Source organism: Phalacrocorax carbo, chromosome 3 (genome assembly GCF_963921805.1).
Source record: "Phalacrocorax carbo chromosome 3, bPhaCar2.1, whole genome shotgun sequence".
NCBI classification, from domain to species: Eukaryota; Metazoa; Chordata; class Aves; order Suliformes; family Phalacrocoracidae; genus Phalacrocorax; species Phalacrocorax carbo.
In genome coordinates this window covers 6255069-6275035 of record NC_087515.1, presented here as the reverse complement: position 1 = coordinate 6275035, position 19967 = coordinate 6255069, and the positions used below count along the sequence as shown (strand labels likewise).

The window sequence follows — 19967 nt, the reverse complement described above, 5'->3', positions numbered from 1 at the left end:
CGTGTCTGCCGCTTTTCACATGGGCTGTACAGAAAAGGGAGATAAGTGGGAAGAAAATGCATCTCGCCAGGGAACTCCACACAGCAGCCTTCTGTAGACAGACACATCCCCAGCGCTCCCACGGTGGCAAATGAAGCTGGGCAGCAGAACTGCTGTACTGCCTCCTGCCCTGCCGGTCTCTAGTGACAAGTGTCTCCTCACTCACATTTTGTCACCAGTCAGAATGCCACGTCTGCTCAAGATCAAGTAGCCCAGTCCTCCTGCGAGGCCCTTCCTCCTGTGCCCAGGCACCTTGCTGGCCCATCACTGGGGTGGGAGAAGGCCATGGTCCTCTTTGGGCATGGAGGTGGGTTCTCAGGAAGCCCTCCCCGCTACCCACTGCCCCTCACCAGTGCCAGGTGCCACAGTGAGGGCTGGGATGTGTGGCAGGAGCATCCCATGGCCCCCACGGCCCTGGCCCCTGCTCTGGGTCTCTGCTTCATTGCTGCTTTTCCAAGGCTGTGCTGATAAGAAATGAAGGACAGCTGGACATGGCTGAGACCACCACTCGGGTCTGTTTCCCTGCTCCCTCCACTCCTTCTGCCCCTTTGGGAAGGGGGTTATGCAGAGCAGGATTTGTCCCCCAGCACACGTCACCTGCCACGGCATAAGCCCTAGCCTGGCTGGGAAGGTGCTGGAGAGGCCCCGACCACCCCGGCCCTTCATGCATGGCCACGCACCCGGGAGAGCAAGAGAAGCGTCTTCGCTCCAGCGTGTGTGTGCCTGTCCGGGCATCCCTACACCCGAGTCAACCTCTTTCCCCGCAGACCACAGCGGTACCCAGCACCTGCGGACCAAGGAGCAAGCCTGGCAGAGCAGCGCTCAGCCCTCTGCACACCTCCTCTGCTGGCGCCCCACCAGCACTGCAGCTGACAGCACCACAAGATGGCTGAAGACCACAAAAATACGCTTTTTTGCTTTTACGAAAATGGCAGGCACAGTCAGCTAGGATACCAGCAACACTCCCCTGCTCCAGGATCATTGCAGGATACCCTTGTTCCTGTACACAAAACCCCCAGTTAATTTGTTTTCAGGGTATGGCTACCTGGGCAGGTGGGTGGGCAAGCACAGACACCAGCTGGCCAGGCCGGGCTTTTGGCAGGTACATTTTGCAACGATTCCCAGAGCAGCCTCTTGGCTGCCACCACTGCAAGGCTGGCCAAGGTCTCCTGCCAAGCTCTCCTGACAGAGGAATGCTTCCTGAAAAGTTAACTCCCGGTTGCTCCACACAGAGGGGGCTTACAACCTCTTCTGAGCGGTGACAGCATTGCCCAGGTGGGGGAGCAGAGCTCCTCCAATGGTGGGCAGGAAATAGGTATTAGTACCGTTATTGCTGTTAATATTAGTAAGCGCCTGCTGGTGCAGTGAGGCAGGAGGGACCCACTGGCACCTTCTCTTCGCAGTTACTGCTGGCTCTGGCAGGACCCAGCATGGTGGGTTACCCACCTGCCCAGCTCTGCTGCCAAAGGACACTGTGTGCTGAGGGCTGCCATAATGGCAGCAGGGTCAGCAGGGAGCTGCGGGGTTTTCCAAAAAACCCCCCCGCCGCACATGGCTCTGCCGCTGCTGCAGAGCAGGCATTCACGTGGGGTGAAGGACTAAGGGTGTAAGCAAACGTTTGGGGTGCCGCTGGGAGCGCAGCCCTCGGGGAGCAGGCCCGCTGCCCCGCTGCCTGCTGTACTACCTGGCCCCGTGTCTACAGCTGCCGGCAGCTGCAGGTCCCTGTGCACCAGCTCTGCCAGTGACACACGCGTCATCTGAGGGCGGGCGAGGGCAGCCCGGCTCTCCTTTCCTCTCCGCAGCTGCTGCTGACTGACATGAGTGCAAAGGAAAACCATGCCACCCTGCGAGCCCGCTGTCACGCATAGAAGGGTAAGGGCACCACTGAATTCACAGGTTGGGACCAGAAAGGCATCGCGTGCAGCTGGGGCTTGCAGCAACGTGCGGTTAGAAACAACTAGGTCTGGTGCCACAGCCTGGCAATAGTCACTCGGAAGGGGCCGGCAAAGTCTGGCGCACACCCACAGCAACATGGAGATAGCAGCTCTCCTTCGTGCCACACTCTGGAGCAAGTTACCTCTTTTCTGAAGGAAGATGTGCAAAGGCACCAGGCTGGGGCTCTGTGAGCTCATGGGCGCCTGGAGGCTGCAGAGGATGCGTCCCTGCTCCGCAAGGATTTCTGTGCCCGCTCGGCCATCTCTGTTGGGTGCTGCTCGACTCGGCCAGCAGGAGGGAATGAGAAAAGGAAAGGCAGAAGGGCGAGGGGGAAGAAGGGAGACAGAGATAAGGAGTCACTTACCCTCACTCCCATGAACCTGTCCCTCAGAACGATCCATGAAAGCAAGAACACAAAAGCTTTGTTGCAGCAGAACAACACGGAGACATCCGTAGTGTTTATTTTCTTTATTGCATGTAAGTAAAGGTAGTTTGTGAGTGTCCAAAGAACACCAAAGGGTGCTGCCTTGGTAAAAAACACCTTCAAAGTCAAGCCATTGTCTCCAAAAAATCGGCAGCACTCCCTAAAACAAGGAGAGAAAGGCAGCATTATTACACAAGCCAGTCACAGTCTGCAGCAAATACAGGGGTTTCTTTTCCTTCTTGCTCCTCTTCTTTTCCTTTTGGGAAAGAGAGGCACATACCTTAAAGAGGAGAAAAAAACCGCCAAGTTTCATCATCTGTTGCAAGAGCGGTATGAACACACAGGGGCTGCAAACACGGGAGGGACAGTAATGGAAGAGCAAGTGGAGAGGTGAAGCCAGGAGGTGAAATTTCACCTTTGCCATGAGCACCTTCACAGTGGACATCCTGAAACAGCATGGGGTCATCCTTCTCCTTTCACCCCTGTGGGCACTGGGATGCTGAGGGGCCAGGGCTGGCAGCAAAGCCCCTTGCTCCCTGCTCCTGCTGCAGCCATGGGACCCTAGGGCCCATCTGTGATCCGCTATGCAGGGCTTGGAAGGAGCCTCATGGGAGCCTGGTTTGGGGATTTTCCACCCAAGGGGTGAGACCTGGCTCAAGCCCCCCAGCAGCAGCAGGGGCAGGAGGAGGTGGCTGGCAGGTGCCCCCTCCCACTGGGGCGAGGACATGCACCAGGACATGACATGGTGGCACCCAGGGACATGCAGGGTCAGCTGGGGCAGCAGCGCGGAGTCAGGAGCTCACGTGTACAGCAGGGGCTGGGGATGCTGCGAATCCCCAAGCGGGAGGCAGCCAGAGCAGGCATGGCCCTGGTGCAGGAAGAGGAAACACCAGCGGTTTATTTGTGTCCAGAAGGCGCTGGTGGGGAAAGGCGACAGGAGGTGACGGGCGCAGCCTGGTCCTGCTGGCACGGCTCCGGGGAGGCAGCGGTGGGAGCCAGGATGGGGCTACAGGGGTCACCTCTGTGGAGGCGCTGCGAGGGGAAGCCTGCATACAATCCGCTTCTGCCGGGCAGCAGAGCTGGAAGCTGCTGTCTGCGCTGTCTGCACAGAAATGCAATAGGGCAAAGAAGAAATGGAGCGGTCTGCGAGGCGGAGGGTGCAGCCTGCAGAAGTGTGCAGGTGGCAGTCAATGTGACAAAGTCAAAGTGCCGTGGCCTGTGTGGGCTTTTGCTTGCTTTGCAGCCTGCAAAAGGCCTGAGGCCCTGAAGTACTTTAATTAAGTGCTTTGACAAAATTTGAGCAAAATTCAATTTTCCTCTGACAATGAATGCCAAATAAGTTTTTACTGCTGCCTTGAATTTCGAGCTGTTTGTTTCCGGAGATTGGACATGTAAGGCTCATTATCTGGAGTCTGATGAAAGTGTGATTTTGATCCACTTTCTCAGAAGATGGGGCTGTATCTGGTGATTACCTAAAGAAAGTTATCCACACCCTGAGCCTCTTCAGATTTCACCCATCACTAACCCTATGTCTGTCTACACCCCCTCTGCTGCAGCAGGTATGTGGCTGCAGGGTTGAGGAAACGCATTTTTTTGTGTTTGTTGGGTTTTGCTGCCTGTCAGTCTCGTACTGAGTCATGGCTGCCCGGAACTTGTCCATCTCTTGTGCAGGACTTGCCCACCTCTGGACGTGGTGACCTAGGCTTTGGCTGCTGTACACAGACACTTTCATCTGAGCATCTGGTTGTGCATCGTGTCACAGCCAGCACATCAGTGTCCCTTTTCCTCCATGACATTACCTGCTGGCAGCAGCCTACACCCTGCCAAACCTGGTAACCGCCTCTCTGTATCAGTAAAAGAGCTACCCCTCAGCACCAGAAACGGCACCCTGACTTCCCACCTGCCGGCGCCATGCAGGGCTGTTCGGGGATACGCACAGCACCGACAGGCACTGCCTGTGCTCAGCACATGGCTTGGATCCACTCTCCCTTTCCAAAAGCACTACACCCATCCTTCAGCCCCGTGAAGCACTGTCTGTACCAGCCACTTGCCACAGGGGACAGATGCCACTTGCCACAGGGGATGCAAGGAGACATTGAAAAACCCAGTCCTGAACTTCACTGGAGGTTTAAAACTGCTTCCCCAGACACCGTGGAGGGTTTGACTGCCAGGGTGCCACAGGCAGCCAGTCTAATGCTCTGAAGACAAAAACCGCAGGCGCAGTTTAAAGTAAATTACATTAAGTAAGACAGGTATGAGAGGGACAGGGAAGCCATAGTCAAATGAAAGGACTAAAATGGAATATACACTGGGATTAATTTTGAGGAAAAATATTCCTCCTGCCAAAAATCTGTTCTCCACATATAGAATTGGGTATCACTTTCATATACAGTAGAAACATGTGCTTTTACTGTACTGTGGGCCTGATTCTTGTTCAGCAGATACAACTGGATCCATACAGTAGCACAGCCTGGTGCTTGCCCCCATCCCTGAAGCACCCAGTGTAGTGCCATGATGCCCCAAAGGACAGCCTTGCCCCAGCACGGATCAGAACCCTGAGCTGTATTTCCCCCTTTGGGGGTCGCCTCTCACTGGCCTATACAGTAAATATTCCCTTTAGCATTTTTGGCTGGTTTCACCAATTCTGAACTGCTTCTTGTAGGCTGGCTCTTTATGGCAGAGGTTTCCCCATCCAGCACGGGTTGTCAGGGAGCTTCTCCCTGAGGACACTGGGGCTGTGGAGGGTGCTACCAGACACGCGCCCACGTGCACAGCAAGTGCTTTTGTCCAAAATGCCCACCTTTGCCAGACCAGCCAACTGCTGAATCATGGGCTCTTTGTGGCGGTAGCAGATGGGTTAGATGGCTTTCTTGGACTTGGCATCCTCAGTGAAGTCTGAGGAGCATTAAGGGAAATATATGTTTTGTGCACCAGGACGACTATAAACCTTACAATAACCCTCTCACAATTAACTGTCTCCCCAGGTTTGCTACTGCTTATTGGGGAAACTGATTTTCCCTTGGTGCCATAATGCAGCTTGTGAAGCTGCACAAGGAAGCATTTGATGAAGAGAGTTGTCAGTGAGTAACAGTAGATAAATAGTTATGGGAAGCAAGCCAGGACTGTGATATAACCTACACTGTAATCCCAAAACAGTCGGGGGATGAAATCACTCCAGAAAAACCAACCTTCAGCTTTAAATATTTTGACAGAAAATTTTGGACACAGTTGCTCCTGCTGTCCAGTAATTTCAGTTTTGTTGACAAGGGTATGTTGTACCCAATGAGTATCCTGATGTTTTATGGATACTATTTGGAAAAACGGAGCTTGTGTCCTGTGGCGCATGAGGCATGCCTGGCTGCACCAGGAGAGCCTGCTTATGAATATTTTAACAATCTCATCTGCTAACGAAAATGTTACTTTTTAAGAAAGACAAAACCCACCCTACCCGGAAGGCAGACTGTAAGCATTCAGCGTCCTTTGGAGCCCAACTCAGCACTGCAGACCCTTGTGTGAGGCCTGACCTCAAGCCTCCCAAAGCCATGGGACAGGTGGGGAGTTGGGGTCTGTTCCTTGAGGTTTTACAGAGCAGACTCTTGCAGGTCTACCTGCCCAGGGCAGGACACGGAGGGAGTCCTCTACTTGCACCAGAGCAAGCCGGCTATCTCCAGGCTGGTGGGGAGACAGACCTGGGTATCTGCTGCTCGGACAAGGGCACAGTGGTGGTAGAAGAGCTGCTGGGGGAGCGCCCAGCTCTGGCAGGGAGACCACCAGCCTCCTCTGTCTTTGCTGGGGCCAGCAGCCAAGCTATCTCATTTCTAGGCTAAAATACGCTTTCTGCCTCAGTTTATCCAGGCTTCGGTGAGCCGGTCCTGCTGCACAGCTTGCTCTCGCTCACCTAGGGTGAAGAGGGAGGGTTACCAGATGCCTGGAGGCTGCAGACTTCTCTTTGTTGGGTTTGCCTCTGGGTCTAAATCTCTGCTGATTGCTAATGTGGGCAGAGGTGCCAGAGGTGTGCTTTGCGAAGAAGGCAAGCAGGGATCCTGTACAGAGGCGCTCCCCTGCGCTTCTGGCACTCACCCTTGCCCTGTGAGCTGGGCAGCCCGATGCTGCGGGCACGCAGCAGGCGTGGGCAGCCCACAGGCAGCCTGGCTGCGAGGAGGGGCCGTGCCTGAGGGGATCAGCGTTTTTTTAGCAGTACGCAGTGTTTGCAAGTGGCTGATATGGGCACACAGCATTTGCTAGGTGCAGCATCGATCACTACAAATGTCTACAACTGCTGATGGCAAGCCCTGTGCCCACGCACCGTGACAGTGGAGTGGGTTTTCCAGCAAGTGGAGCTGAGCAGGGCTGTCACGGTGTGATCACGGTCCTCCATGGGGTCCCTCTCCCTGCTCACACAGGGTGTGCACTGCTGCCCGTCATCCCCTAGATGCACTGCAAAAGCCTTCAAAGATCTGGGTTGTACACCTATTGAGTGAGAGAGTCTGGTCTATTTTAAATAAAGGCACAGTTAACAGCAAGCAACTTTTTTACTTATGGTTTGTATATTTTCCATGTACCTCTAAGGTATCCAGCTGGAGAAGGCCCTGAAGATGCTCTGTTAGGTCCCTGTGAGATAACTGTGCGTGTGTGTGGCTCTAATAACCTGGCAGAGTGTGGAGTCCCAGGACACAGAGTAGTAGCGGGGAGCTTCTGCCCACTGACCTTTAGGTAAGTACAAGCAACTTTTTATGTTTGAGCTGGGACCCGAGGCTCTGCCCAGAGTTGCAGGAGATGCATGTCCCTGAGCTGCCTTTGCAGCCCACCTCAGGAGGCACTGCACTGAGTCCAGGAAGAAGCTACTTCTATTCCTCTCCTTCAGCTCTAAAAGGGACCGCTGGGCGAGGGGCACAGACATGGGCACCTCCAGCGTACGTCTGGCAGGAGCAATCCCACCCCCTGTGCTAAAAGAGAAATTGTCCTAAAAGACTGACCAAACCTGTTCCTGCCCGCGTTACAAGAAATCCGGCGCCTGCCGGTCTCACCGACCACCTCAACCCAAAAGCTGCTTCCTGCTCGCTTGCTGGTACAGTTCCATTTGCTGGGCTCACCCTGCTTTGCCCACCGAGTAGTAGGACTTCTGGTGTGGGCAACGGCCAGAGAAACGCTGATGCAAAGCCCAGGCACGCCCGGGCGCTGGGCATGGGAGCACAGCTCCTCCTGGGCAGGGAAGCCGCCCTGCAGATGTCCTGCAGAGCCACCCCACTGAGACAATCTCCCGTCAGCTCTGTGTAATCCTCCAGCACGAGGAGTAAATTCCTACAACTGCCAGGCTGTTTCCAGATAAGGTGGCAGCACAGGGAGCTTTGGCATTGTGGGGCATAATACTGTATTTTGGAGATAAACTAGCTCCCTGCATTATTTTCCTTGATTCTGCCATCATGAGCTAGAGCTCCATTGTAATCACAGCAGTTGGTGTGAAAAATAAATGCAAGGCATTAGCCACAGCGACAGCAAAGGCCTTTGTAAGACTGGGGTGGAAATGTCAAAGGAAGGATACTGGAAGGGAAATGTATTGGCTTAATTGTCACAGCACTTGCTCGCACTCAGAAGTGTCATATCCATGTTCACAGACAATCCGAATGCTCATGGCTGAAATAAAAGGCATTATTATGCTGCTGGGAGGAGGTCTACGTGCAGACTGAGAGAATCGCAGCCTGGTTACATATGGCCCTTGGGAAGTGTTTCCAGAGAGATGTTTCACAGTGGACATGCTCGCCACGGGGTGTTGCTGAGGGGGCTGCGGCAGCAGGTGTCTTTGCTCTGTGTCAGGGGAACGGGATGGTGGAGGTGAGAAAGCGGGACACACGCTTGGCCTGGTTGCACCCCGCTTCCTCAGGATGCCAACCGGGATGGTTGGCATAAAGCGCATAAAGCCCAGCTTGGAGCAGAAGCGGCTGCTTGGCTTTCAGGGCATCCTCTGCACAGGAAGACAGTGGTAGGGACAGACGGAAACCTGCTTGTAGGTATAAAATAAAGCAGTGGGCACCACACGGCGTGACTTAACCCACCTTGCTGCTGCTGTGGCACAAGTCCCCTGCAGTAACAGTCCCTGAGCAGGGGCTAGCGAGTCCAGACCGGCACCAGCCAGGCTGGAAGTACCTCTCCCAAATGCGCCACTTGTCACAGGGTGTCCTGACAACTTCGTATGGCCTGATGGAACGTGCAGTGTCACTTGGGAATGGCACGTAGCTGCTATGGCACTACAGGAACAGTGCTGGCATGAAAGATACTGCAGAAAAACCTAAGGCATACAGATCTTACTCTTTGTATTTTTACTCTGAATTGTTTGTTGGTTTCTTAATCTTTCACGTATTAGTTCTTGTTTTTCCTCATGATCTTTTTAGTGTGTGTCTTCATTAATCCAGCAAATGGCAAATTAGCTCTGCCCCATTAGGCATGTCTCCAGCACAAGATGACTAGCAAAATACATCCATCACTGGAACTGAGCATCCCCAGTGAAGTAAATCAGAAGTAGTTAGTGCCAAAATTGCATGCTAAGTAAGAGTTAATCATATCGAAAGCAGGTGTTGCTGTCAAATAAAACTTCCAAATAAAATATGACAGTAAAGCTCCTTTTTTTCCCCACTGATCTCACAATTATATGTTTAACACTATTCACTTTCCACTGTTTTGTCTTTAACCATTGCTAGGTAGTTGGGATGTTTCTCCACTGCTTTGAACCTTGTGCAAATGAATGTATAAAACTGTGCCAAGACTGGAAGGAACACTTTTTGCTCCCATTTTGCTAAAAACCCCACCTATGAAGAGGAAAGGTAGACAAGAACCAGAAAAATCACACACGGTGTGTTCCCTCAGGCCGGGGGTTTTGTTGCTTTGATACTTGCTGCAGAACAAACCTATGCCAGGAAGGTAAATAAGCCACTGAAGCTGCCATTACATCTTTGGGAAAGATGTGGCAAGGTAGAAAATACCTGGGAGGAATACACATCCTAAGGGAAAACTGTGCACAAGGTTGTCTCCTTTCCAGACTGTTAACTTCTGTTACAATTTTCTCATTGTTGCAGCATTCATGCTAAAGCCTTCTTCTCTGAAGCAGGTTTGGATCTGCTCTTGCTCCTAGCGGGTGATATTTTTTCTTTGTAGGCTGCACTTCTTACTTTGACCTTGCAAGGTCTGTACCTGCAAACGGAATTTGGTTAAATTGCTCCTGATTTCCAGCAGAGTGAGCATCGCCTCCCTGGAGCACAGCAAAGCCACCACTGTGCCAGTGAATCTGGCCTCTTGATTAGAGATTGGCAGGCAAAACATGTTTTGCTAATCCCTGCACTGATTAGGCCTGCACGGATAAATAATCTGCAGATGTACTTTTAACAGTCGTACATTTTCTGTTCAACGTATGAAAAAAGAGACATGGACTAAAAAGTCATGCCATGTCTTCTGGGTGGGCTCACAAGCCAGTTGGAGCAAGCAAAAGCAAAGCAGACAGATGAGGTGCCCTGACTGTTAAAAGGAGGGAAGGAAACTAAACGCAAGTTTAATTTCTCATAGTGAAAGTAAATTCCTGGGACATTTTTTCATAATTCATCTTGTAAGGGCCACAGCGTCCCTCATGCATTATACCTACAAGTGGAGGTAGGTAGAAGGCTGTTGTGCATGCAAGAGACACAAGTTAAGTCAAAATATTCTTCAAAAATGCTCTCCAGGAACGTACTTGCTGTGTTTCCCAGAAAACAGGATCATACCTCTAGCTCCACTTCCCCACTCCTTGAGCTAGTGCTGATGTGAAAGCAGTCATGGTAATATCAGCCTTGCAGGTGGGCATATTTCGACGCAGCACAAGCAAAGGGTGGGCTCATGAACCCCATTTTACAGATTTGCAAGGTGAGGCACAGAGAGGCGAAGTCCCTGGGTGCTTGAAAGAGGCAGGATGAGGGCAGCCCATAGGCAGCATCTTCAAAGAGCTGGGGATTTGCTTTTCCCGCATGTTTATTTTATAGCCAACTTCTGTTACTTATCAAGACAGCCCCCAAGTGCCTTTTTCCTGAGTCACCACAGGTTCACATGCCAGCAGAACAGTTGCATGGAGGCTCCTGTGGTGTGTCCCAGATCATAAAATGCTGCAAATACACTAGCCTCAGCATTTTGCAGAGAGGTGCCTGGGATTCCTGCAGTGGCTTTTATTGCCCCTCTGGTCTGATGATCCTGCAACAAAACCTGTACACCCCTGCCTCCATCTTTCCTCCCGTACACCCAGAGCAGCTCAGGAAAGCACAAGCTCCTCCCCAGCTTCTGCAGGACAGAGGTCTGAGACCTGCCCTAGGTGTGCTGGTGCCCCTCGCCCACCCCACTGCCTGCACGGCCTGCTGAGGCAAGCCGTGGCCCCGTGGCCACTGGCCAGAGGACGGGGCCAGGGGAGCATCCACGTCGCTGCTCAGAGATGCCCTGTGCTTACCCAGTCTGGTCTGTCCATGCTGGGGATTGAACTAGGGCTGCAGAGTCCGGCCCTTCGGTCTCTCGTTATACCCTGCCTAATGGGAGGCTGCAGCCCTGCAGCCCAGTAGGTAACATCAGCCCCAGTGATGGCGCTGGTTTCTGGACTTGGAGGCAAGGGGTATCCCTTGTTTTCCTGGAAAATGCCTGGCATGTTTCAAGTAGTGGCTGTTTAACTAATACTGCCCATGGTAATGGTTGGTGATGGGGCAGCATTAAGCTGTTTAGGGAGCGATTCATCACAGTCAGGCATTTTTCCTTTACTAGATCTGTGCCTGAGAAGAGCTGAAGAAAAGTTAGACTCATTACTGTCAGAAAATCTCAAGTTTAGAGCATCCTGTCCTTAGAAAGGACAAGGTAGCAAGTGCAGGCTGTCATAAAAGCACCATTTTTGCAGCTGATTTCACAGGGAAAAGTTTCCTTAATAGATTGTTCCTGTCTTTGGGGTCAGGTCAATTTGAGAGCTTGTCTATGAATCTTACATGTGGCATGCTGGCATGCTGCTCCCAGCCCAGCAATAAGCCAAGGTCCACTCCAAGCACATCCACTCATGGATGCCACAGTGAGGAGACTCTATGACCGTTGGAAGAAGGGGCAGGCAACTCAGGAGGACTACAAAGATGTTGTGAGGTTATACAGGGAGAAAATTAGAAGGGCCAAAGCCCAAGTAGAACTTAACCTGGCTACTGCTGTAAAACACAATAAAAATGTTTCTATAAATGTATTAGCAACAAAAGGAGGGCTGAGAAGAATCCTTTATTGGATGCGGGGAGAAACATAGTGACAAAGGATGAGGAAAAGGCTGAGGTACTTAATGCCTTCTTTGCCTCAGCCTTTAATAGTAAGACCAGTTGTTCTCTGGGTACCCAGCCCCTGAGCTGGAAGATGAAGACGGAGAGCAGAATGAAGCCCCCATAATTGAAAGGAAAATGGTTAGCAACCTGCTACACCACCTAGACACACACAAGTCTATGAGGCCAGATGGGGTCCATCCAAGAGTACTGAAGGAACTGGTGAAAGTGCTCACCAAGCTGCTTTCCATCATTTATCGCAGTCCTGGCTAACTGGGGAGGTCCCCGTTGACTGGATGTTGACGGCTGTGATGCCCATCTACACTTAGCCTTGTTGAACCTCATACAAGAAGGGCTGGAAGGAGGAACCATGGAACTACAGGCCTGTCAGTCTGACCTTGGTGCCTGGGGAAGTTATAGAGCAGCTCATCTTGAGTGCCATCACACGGCACGTACAGGACAGCCAGGTGATCAGGCCCAGCCATCAGAGGTTTATGAAAGGCAGGTCCTGATCTCCTTCTATGACAAGGTGACCTGTTTAGTGGATGAGGGAAAGGCTGTGGATGTTGTCTACCTAGACTTTAGTATAGCCTTTGACACTGTTTCCCACAGCATTCTCTGGGAAAACCTTAGACAGGCATACTCTTTGCTGGGTAAAAAACTGGACGGATGATTGGACACAAAGAGTGTGGTGAATGGAATTAAATCCCATTGGTGGCCAGTCACAAGCAGTGGTCCCCAGGGCTCAGTGTTGGCCAGTTCTGTTCAATATCTTTATCAGTGATCTGAAAGAAGGGACCTAGTGCACCCTCAGTAAGTTTGCAGACAACACTAAGTTGGGTGGGGGTCTTGATCTGCTCGAAGGAAGGAAGGCTCTGCAGAGGGACCTGGATAGGCTGGATCGATGGGCTGAGGCCAACTGTATGAGTTTTAACAAGGCCAAGTGCCTGGTCCTGCCCTTGGGTCACACCAACCCCAGGCAACACTCCAGGCCTGGGGCAGAGGGGCTGGAAAGTGCCCGGCGGAGAAGGCCCTGGGGGTGGGGGCTGACAGCCGGCTGGGCATGAGCCAGCAGTGCCCAGGTGGCCAAGGAGGCCACCAGCCCCCGGGCTTGTGTCAGCACTGGTGTGGCCAGCAGGAGCCGGGCAGGGATGTGGCCCCTGTGCTGGGCACTGGTGAGGCCCTTCCTCAAATATTATGTTCAGTTTTGGGCCCCTCACTCCAAGAGGGACATTGAGGGGCTGGAGCGTGTCCAGAGGAGGGCAACAAAGCTGCGGAGGGGTCTGGAGAGCAGGTCTTATGAGGGGGAGCTGGGGGTGTTTAGCCTGGAAGAGAGGAGGCTGAGGGGAGACATTATTGCTCTCTAGAACTACCTGAAAGGAGGCTGTAGTGAGGTGGGTGTTGGTCTCTTCTCCCAAGTATCAAGTGACAGGACAAGAGGAAATGACCTCAGGTTGCACCAGGGGAGGTTTAGATTGGATATTAGGAAAAAATGTCTTCACTGAAAGAGTGGTCAAGCATTGGCACAGGGTGCCCAGGGAAGTGGTTGGGTCACCATCCCTGGGGGTATGTAAAAGATGTGTTGAGGTAGTGGTTGAGGTAGTGGTTAAGGACATAGTTTAGGAGGACTTGGCAGTGCTGGCTTAGCGGTTGGACCTGATGATCTTGAAGGTCTTTTCTAACCTAAGTGATTGTATGATTCTATGACTCTATGATTCTTTGTGCCTGGAGCCCATGCTGGATGGGGGGTCCCCAGATGAACAGCAGAGTGGGTTGCAAGGCTGAACTCTAGCCCCAAGTGCAGCTGTGGGAAGGTGGCAGAGGGGAGCTACCGTGGGGTGTGGGTTCTGCTCCCATAGGAGGTTTAGGGCCCCATGGGTGCTGGCATTGGACCACCCGCGACATGGCAACGCTGCCAGTGGGGCTTTCCCCACAAGTGGAAATGGCTTTTATGTTCCCTTCCTCTAGCACAGTTCAGTGGCACAACATGATGCTCCACCATTATGTAGAATTCAAAATATTTATTTCCAGCTTCATTTAAACTCAGTGATGCTGACATGTCTCAGGGCTCTGCTGTCTGAGGTAATGCAGGACCCAGGGACATCGGACCGTGCAGGAGAGAGGTGGGAGATGGGACAGTGCTGCCCACTTCCAGCTCCAAGTATCTCAGCACTTCGTTCAGAGGGACTGTGGCATGGTGGGTCCTGCCATGACCCCCAACAGCTCGTCCCACCCCTGCTGAGACCTGTGAACTGCAGCTGATGGTGCCTGCAAGGAGCTCTGTGCCTCTTCTGACCTTCCAGGTGTGGCTGGAAGCAACCCCGGGGAGGGAGTTTGGAGGCTTGGAGTGAGGGCAAGCCTGCAAATCGCACCCCCTTCCCACTGCCTGTGCCCCCTGACAGCCCCCTGCGGACCTTCCTTCTGCGTGAGGGAACAGAGGCAAACCACAACACACAGCCCCTTCCCGAGCTTGCACGGAGGAGAGAAGAAATGACCTGGCCAGGGTACGGCAAACCTTGAAACTAAGACAGGATGGAGAATTTCCTGGTGTCAGGTACCCCACACCTGCCGCCTTCAGCTCTGGGGGTGAATTTGTGCAGAGTCAGTACACAGAAAAGGGCCTGAACTGAAGCTTAAAGCAACAGGTAGATCTGGGGCTTTTCACCAAACGTACCTGATTACATGAATTGAAAATTAACTGTTTAAGGGATTAAGCGGTTTCTCAGAAATGGATGTTATCTAAAATAGGCTAATGGCTTGTTAATGCCCAACTTCCCATGCATATTCTTCTGTAAGCATGTTATTAAATGCAAGTAATTACCACAGAAGTCAATCCAACATCCAGCTGCCACTTTTAAATGTCTGTGTCTGATGTTGACCATTACTTGTTTCTGTACATGGTTTGAGGCTGATGTTTTGCCTTTAAACTTTTATCTATTCTGGGAGTTTCCAGCTCATTTGCAGAAAACTCGTTCTGATAGGCAATGAAATGAGAAAATTGTCTTCTCTTAAATGAAACAAAAAATCTCCAGGCTTATCTTTCTTCTCTGAACCAGAGAAAGAAGCAATTGGTTTTGCTCAGCACTGTACACGTGCCAAACTAGGCATTTGCACAATAAATGGTCCCAGGAAACGCTTTGCTATGGATTTACATAATATACCAGAATGGCTCCAAAAGAAGCAAATAATACAAATCTTACAAACCACCTGAATACACATTTCCAAGACAAGCCTTAGCACAGACTCAGAAGCCTTAATGAGAGACTGTTTAAACTAACATTAAAAAAAAGTTTAAAAGAACAAGACCAAACCACAGGGGAAATTCTCATACTGTAAACACCAGGGTGGGAGTCGTGGGCTGCAGAAGCACAGGGATAAGTCTGCAGCTTCCCCTGTGGGATGGTCCTCCATCCCACACTTTGCTGTGCCCGGGGCACTAAACCTGTTTGGTTTGCCTCCATCCATTTCCAGTGAAAAGCAGTGGTCCTAGGACACGCTCTACAGCTTTTATATGCATGACTGCAGCAAAGGCTGCAGGAAGTGGATTGCATTAGGTTGAATATTATTTAATTTTTGCACCCGAATATCCCACAGAATTTTGCATCTGGGTTATTTGTTGTGGGAGCAAGGCCACCAGACACCCCTGATGGGACAGGAGGGGAAGCATTAAGAAGAAGGTAAAGTTGTGCAGCAGCACTACTGCGCTGCTGATGCTTTAGAGGAAGAGCACCGGCTGCAGTAGTGCAAGCAGACATTGCAACAGATTTCCCACAGAGTCACATCTGTCCATGAGCACCAGAGTGAGCTGAGCTCACTCTGGGGTGTTATCACAGAGACCAGATGGTCCCTTTGAAGTCCCCCTTCAACTTGCTTCGTGGGGCAGGCTGGCATCTGTGGGCTTCCATCAGGCCGGAGGGGATGTGCCATTTTGGAAAATGCAGCAAGTATTGCTGGCAAGAAGCATATTTTAATGTGACAACATGCACTCAGCAGTCAGACAGCTGAAGTTATCACATGGTTCATTATCCAATATTCTCTGCCTTTACACCTTAGAGGTACCTAGAGCCTGCATTGCTCTGTACTCTTCTGGATAATCAGCATTATACAAATTAAATGTAATACTCTTGCTATATGCAAGCTCCAAACATCCACAGGCGAGGCAGACATCACGCCTGGACACAGAGATGAGCTCTAGTTATGTGCACAGACTGCCTCATGGGGCAGCTGGTTACTGAGCCCACGAGGAGGTGCAACCCTTGACTTGGTCTGGTGTAATTCGCAGGATTGGCCTTAAATCTCAGTCAGATCCCACCAGAGCATTGGCCGGGTGGTACTCTGGCTGGATATTTCCCCTCCACAGCAGCAGTGGCTGAAGACGGAAGGGCACTGAAAGCTTCACAGGTCCCTGGGGATTACTGGTGTGCCCATGGTGCACACAAAGGGCTGGTTCCTGCTGTATTTGGGGCAGGGCTGGAGGATGAGGGAGAGGGAAGCGGCCCATTTGCACAGCGGGGGTGTGAGGGAGGGAGGTTACGTCATGCCCAAACGGAGTAAAGAGAAAGGACTGTCAGCTCTGACAGCGCCATGTAAAGCCACGTGCAGGCAGGCCACGGCAGTGTGAAGAGCGGTTAGCGAGCTGTATCAAAGCTAATGATGGTCCTTACAGAGTTGCCAGAAAGTATTTAATCAAGAGGTCAAAAAAGCCCAGCAGTGAAACGGGGAACTGTAACAGGGCTCTGTAACTTTCCCCTTAAAACTGCCCTCCTGCCCAAAGCAAATATCACATGGATTCTTTAAATCAAGTTAGCATTGTGATTGTGGCTGGCCATCCATTTTGAAGACGGCCGTTGCTGGTTAAAGACTGCACTGCTTCACCCCTTGCTCCTCCTGATTCGCCAAGGAGCAATGAGAACAGGGACGGCCTGATTCAAGGAGCACGCTGACGCACCTGGGGTGTTGCTACCACCTGCAAGTATTTTCAGCCCAGTGGAATGGCTGGTGAGCGGGTGTCCTTAAAGCCTGACTCCAGCAGGACTGTTCCTGCTTATACCATGCACCTAATAATTGCCATCTTGAAAAACAGGACACCAACTGCTTGGATCAACTGCGTGCTAATGAATTCAGACCTTATGGAGGATCTCCTGCTGCACCAGTCAGGTAGAAGCAGCCTGGGGCCACTCGGTCTCCAGAGGGATTTCTCCCCCAGATGCTCTTGCTCCTTACTTTTATCATGGGCCGCTGAAATTAAAAAACCCCACAGGGCTCAGCCCTGCAGCCGCTCTGTGCTGCTGCTGCCAGGTGGCAAGCGGCACCACTGGCCTGCAGGGAAAGCCTCTCGCCTCCCCGGGCGCAGCTTTGCCCCGGGCAGGGAGCCGTGCAGTGCACTGCCCCAGCCTCCCCAGTGCCCTGGGGCCAGCTGGGAGGCCGCACCCCAGCTTTTGGGAAGGGCATCAGAGCTGTCAGAGGAGCTGCTTCAAGGGCTCCCGTCCTCACCCAGCGCGGCTGGGCGCTGCGCTGAGGAGCCCGGGCTGCGTTCGGGGTGGCCCGGGAGATGTGCCGGCACCAAAGACACAACTAACTTGCGTCCTGCATGGCCCAGGCTGTCGCATGAATGTGTTCGCTAATGTTGGCCTTTAAAAGGTGAGTTAATAAAAATTACTGGGAAAAAACACCCAAACCACAATCCCACATTGTTTTTAATGTTACCTAAGTGGATTAGGCCATTCCCTGCAGGTCTCAGCAGTTTGGAGAGGCACCTGAAGCAAGTGACAACACTTCAGTTACTGAAAAGATGAAAAGCCTCCCAGGGAAAGTGCTAGAAAGGGCACTGGGAGCCTGCATTTGTGGCCCATGGTGACGCTCTATCACAAATTCCCTGTGTGAGTACAGCCGAGTCGCCCAGCCAGCTTGTCCCACCTCGGCTTGGCAGCGGGGCGTGAGGGTAGAGGCTCGCTGCTATTTCCCAGGGCTGCGTTGAGGTAACTGCAGGCAAGCACTTGTGCGGCATTCGGCGTGTGGTGAGGGACAGCATGTACAAACTAAGGCAGAGAAAACCCAAACATTAGGCTCTCAGGGCTTTCACTGCCGGAGTCAACATCGTCACTGCTCTCCGTCATCATCCAAAATTTCCATTGACGTCAGTGCATGTTCTGGGTGTGAAAGGCCTGCAGAGTCTGAAACTGTGCAGCAGTCGCTTGTGGATATCTTAAGCTTGGCCTGATGTGACTTATATCTGGCTTGTACTCTTCGGCTGTGACCTGTACCACTTACTACTTTTTGGAATAGTCAAAATGAAACTTCCAGAAGCAGCTGGCCAGCTGGCCTCCTGTGAATTGGATTTTTGTAGTGGTTGGTATAGGCAGACAAAAAAGCATGCAAGAATAAAAAGCTTTTCTAATAGCTCCCGCCTTGGCTTCTGGAAATGGAGGGCGTTTGGCCCTGCTGATTTAGCACAGTGCTGACAGGAGGGGGAACAGTGCTGTTGTGTCTTGGGAGAGGGAAGGAACAAGACAAGAGGCAATACAAAGCGGAGAGAAATGTCTCAGTGATAACACTGGCTGTGCAAAACCCTGAGATAGCTATTACTGAAAAACACTTCTATATATATCTGTTGGAACACGTATCTAGAATACACACATATACACATACTCTCACACACATTTACTTTAGACCTTTATGCCTGTGGATTATCAGAAAGACTTTGCATGGAGATACAGTTCCAGCTGGGCCTAGCCCTGCCAAGCCATGCCCCTTCTCGCTGGCCATGCCAGCCTTAGGCCGTGGGCATAAACTATTGGCTCTGTAAATCCTCACTCCATAGCAGCATCACACTGTAATACAGAAAACGAAGGAAATAAATCAGCTTCATAACCTAAGTACTAATTGTTCAGCACTATGACAGGATACTGGGACAGCTGGGAACAGGAAGGCACGTGAGTCAGAAGATACCAAAAGAGACGCCATCAGCTTGGCAGCTAGTCAATGAAAAGAAAGTAAGTTACACAAGAAAAGAAAGCCGAGAGTTTGCTGACATAACAGAGAAGCTGACATTTACGATGCACAAATTGCCCCTAGATACATTAAGTAAACCAGGATCTAGAAAGGAAATAATCTTTTCTAAATACTCGTATTTGTGGTCATTTTTAGAGTACCTTTTATCAAGAACAGGTGAATCTTTTCCGTGTTAAGTTTGTTTGCCTTTTTAATTGCACCGCTGCTGTCCATTTAACACAAAAGCAGAGCACTCTCTGCCCCATACTCCCTCACTCTCTGTCCTTCAGCAGTCATCCCAATCCCGCACACAGCAGCGCAGCAGGGAGGGCAGCGAGTCCTGAGCGACCCATGGGAGTGGAGTGGGGCGGTCTCAAGACACTGTGATGGCATCTAGCCTCGTCCCAGAGCCTGATTTAACAGAACCCTTCAGAGTGTAGCGATCTTTGAAAACCAGCCTGTGAGAGATTGAGAAACTTGGCAGTCTAGCGTCACATGAAATGGCACAGCTGATGAGTTTGGTGCCAAAAGGGTGGTGTTATAAAATACGATGTACAGCACTTCTCAGATTCATATTTCCAAACAGCTTTACTTGTTTTAACCTTTCTCCCAATAGGCTAGTCCTTCAAGAAAATACGTTCTACAACACATTGCTGTTGCCACTGCATCAATTTTGTGCAAGACCTTAGCATAAATGGTAAAAACAGAGTGATATGTAACACAAACTGAATGGCTTCTCTGTGTTACTGAAACACTTAGGTCTCTCAGGTGGCATACAATAACTGAGAATGGCTTGGAAATCAATTGCCTGTTGTAGAATAAATACGTCAGTTTTGGCTGTCCATGTGAGCACTTTCTTGTTTGAGCAGTAAACAGGCAAGGTCAAAAATACTGACACACACTGTGCTTTCAAAGAAGGACTGGACAGCAAAGAAATGGAGCCCCAGCAGCTGATACTGCAAGAGACTCTGCTCATTAAAAGTTAGGTGGATCCAGCTCCAGCGAAGAGCTGTGGGGAACTCGTGTGGTTTTGATCTTTGAGGACATGTTCTACAAATGTTGGTCAGAGAGTTCTAAGTTTTTATTTTCATTCAGTTTGCAGTGAAACGAAATGCTCATTGGCTGAAACAAGCTTCTGAAGAAGGGTACGGGTTAAAAAAACTTTTACAAAAAATACTGGAAGAGGTCTTGAAATTGTTCCAGCTGAACATTTGAAGTCAAATCTGCCTTTATAATTCAAAATGAATATTCACTAAATCTACAGTGGAAAATAATGGAAGTGAACAAAATCA

The 19967-nt window shown here is 51.1% G+C and overlaps 1 protein-coding gene across 3 annotated transcripts in view; it reads right to left on the bottom strand.

The window, feature by feature from the left end:
- SLC35F3 (solute carrier family 35 member F3) overlaps nucleotides 1-19967 on the bottom strand; it is a 193536-nt gene that overhangs the window by 10993 nt on the left and 162576 nt on the right. For all 3 annotated transcript variants that reach the window (XM_064445710.1, XM_064445712.1, XM_064445711.1), the window contains one exon: nucleotides 2339-2558. In XM_064445710.1, the coding sequence (XP_064301780.1) occupies nucleotides 2339-2558 (220 nt within the window). The remainder of the gene's footprint in view (nucleotides 1-2338; nucleotides 2559-19967) is intronic.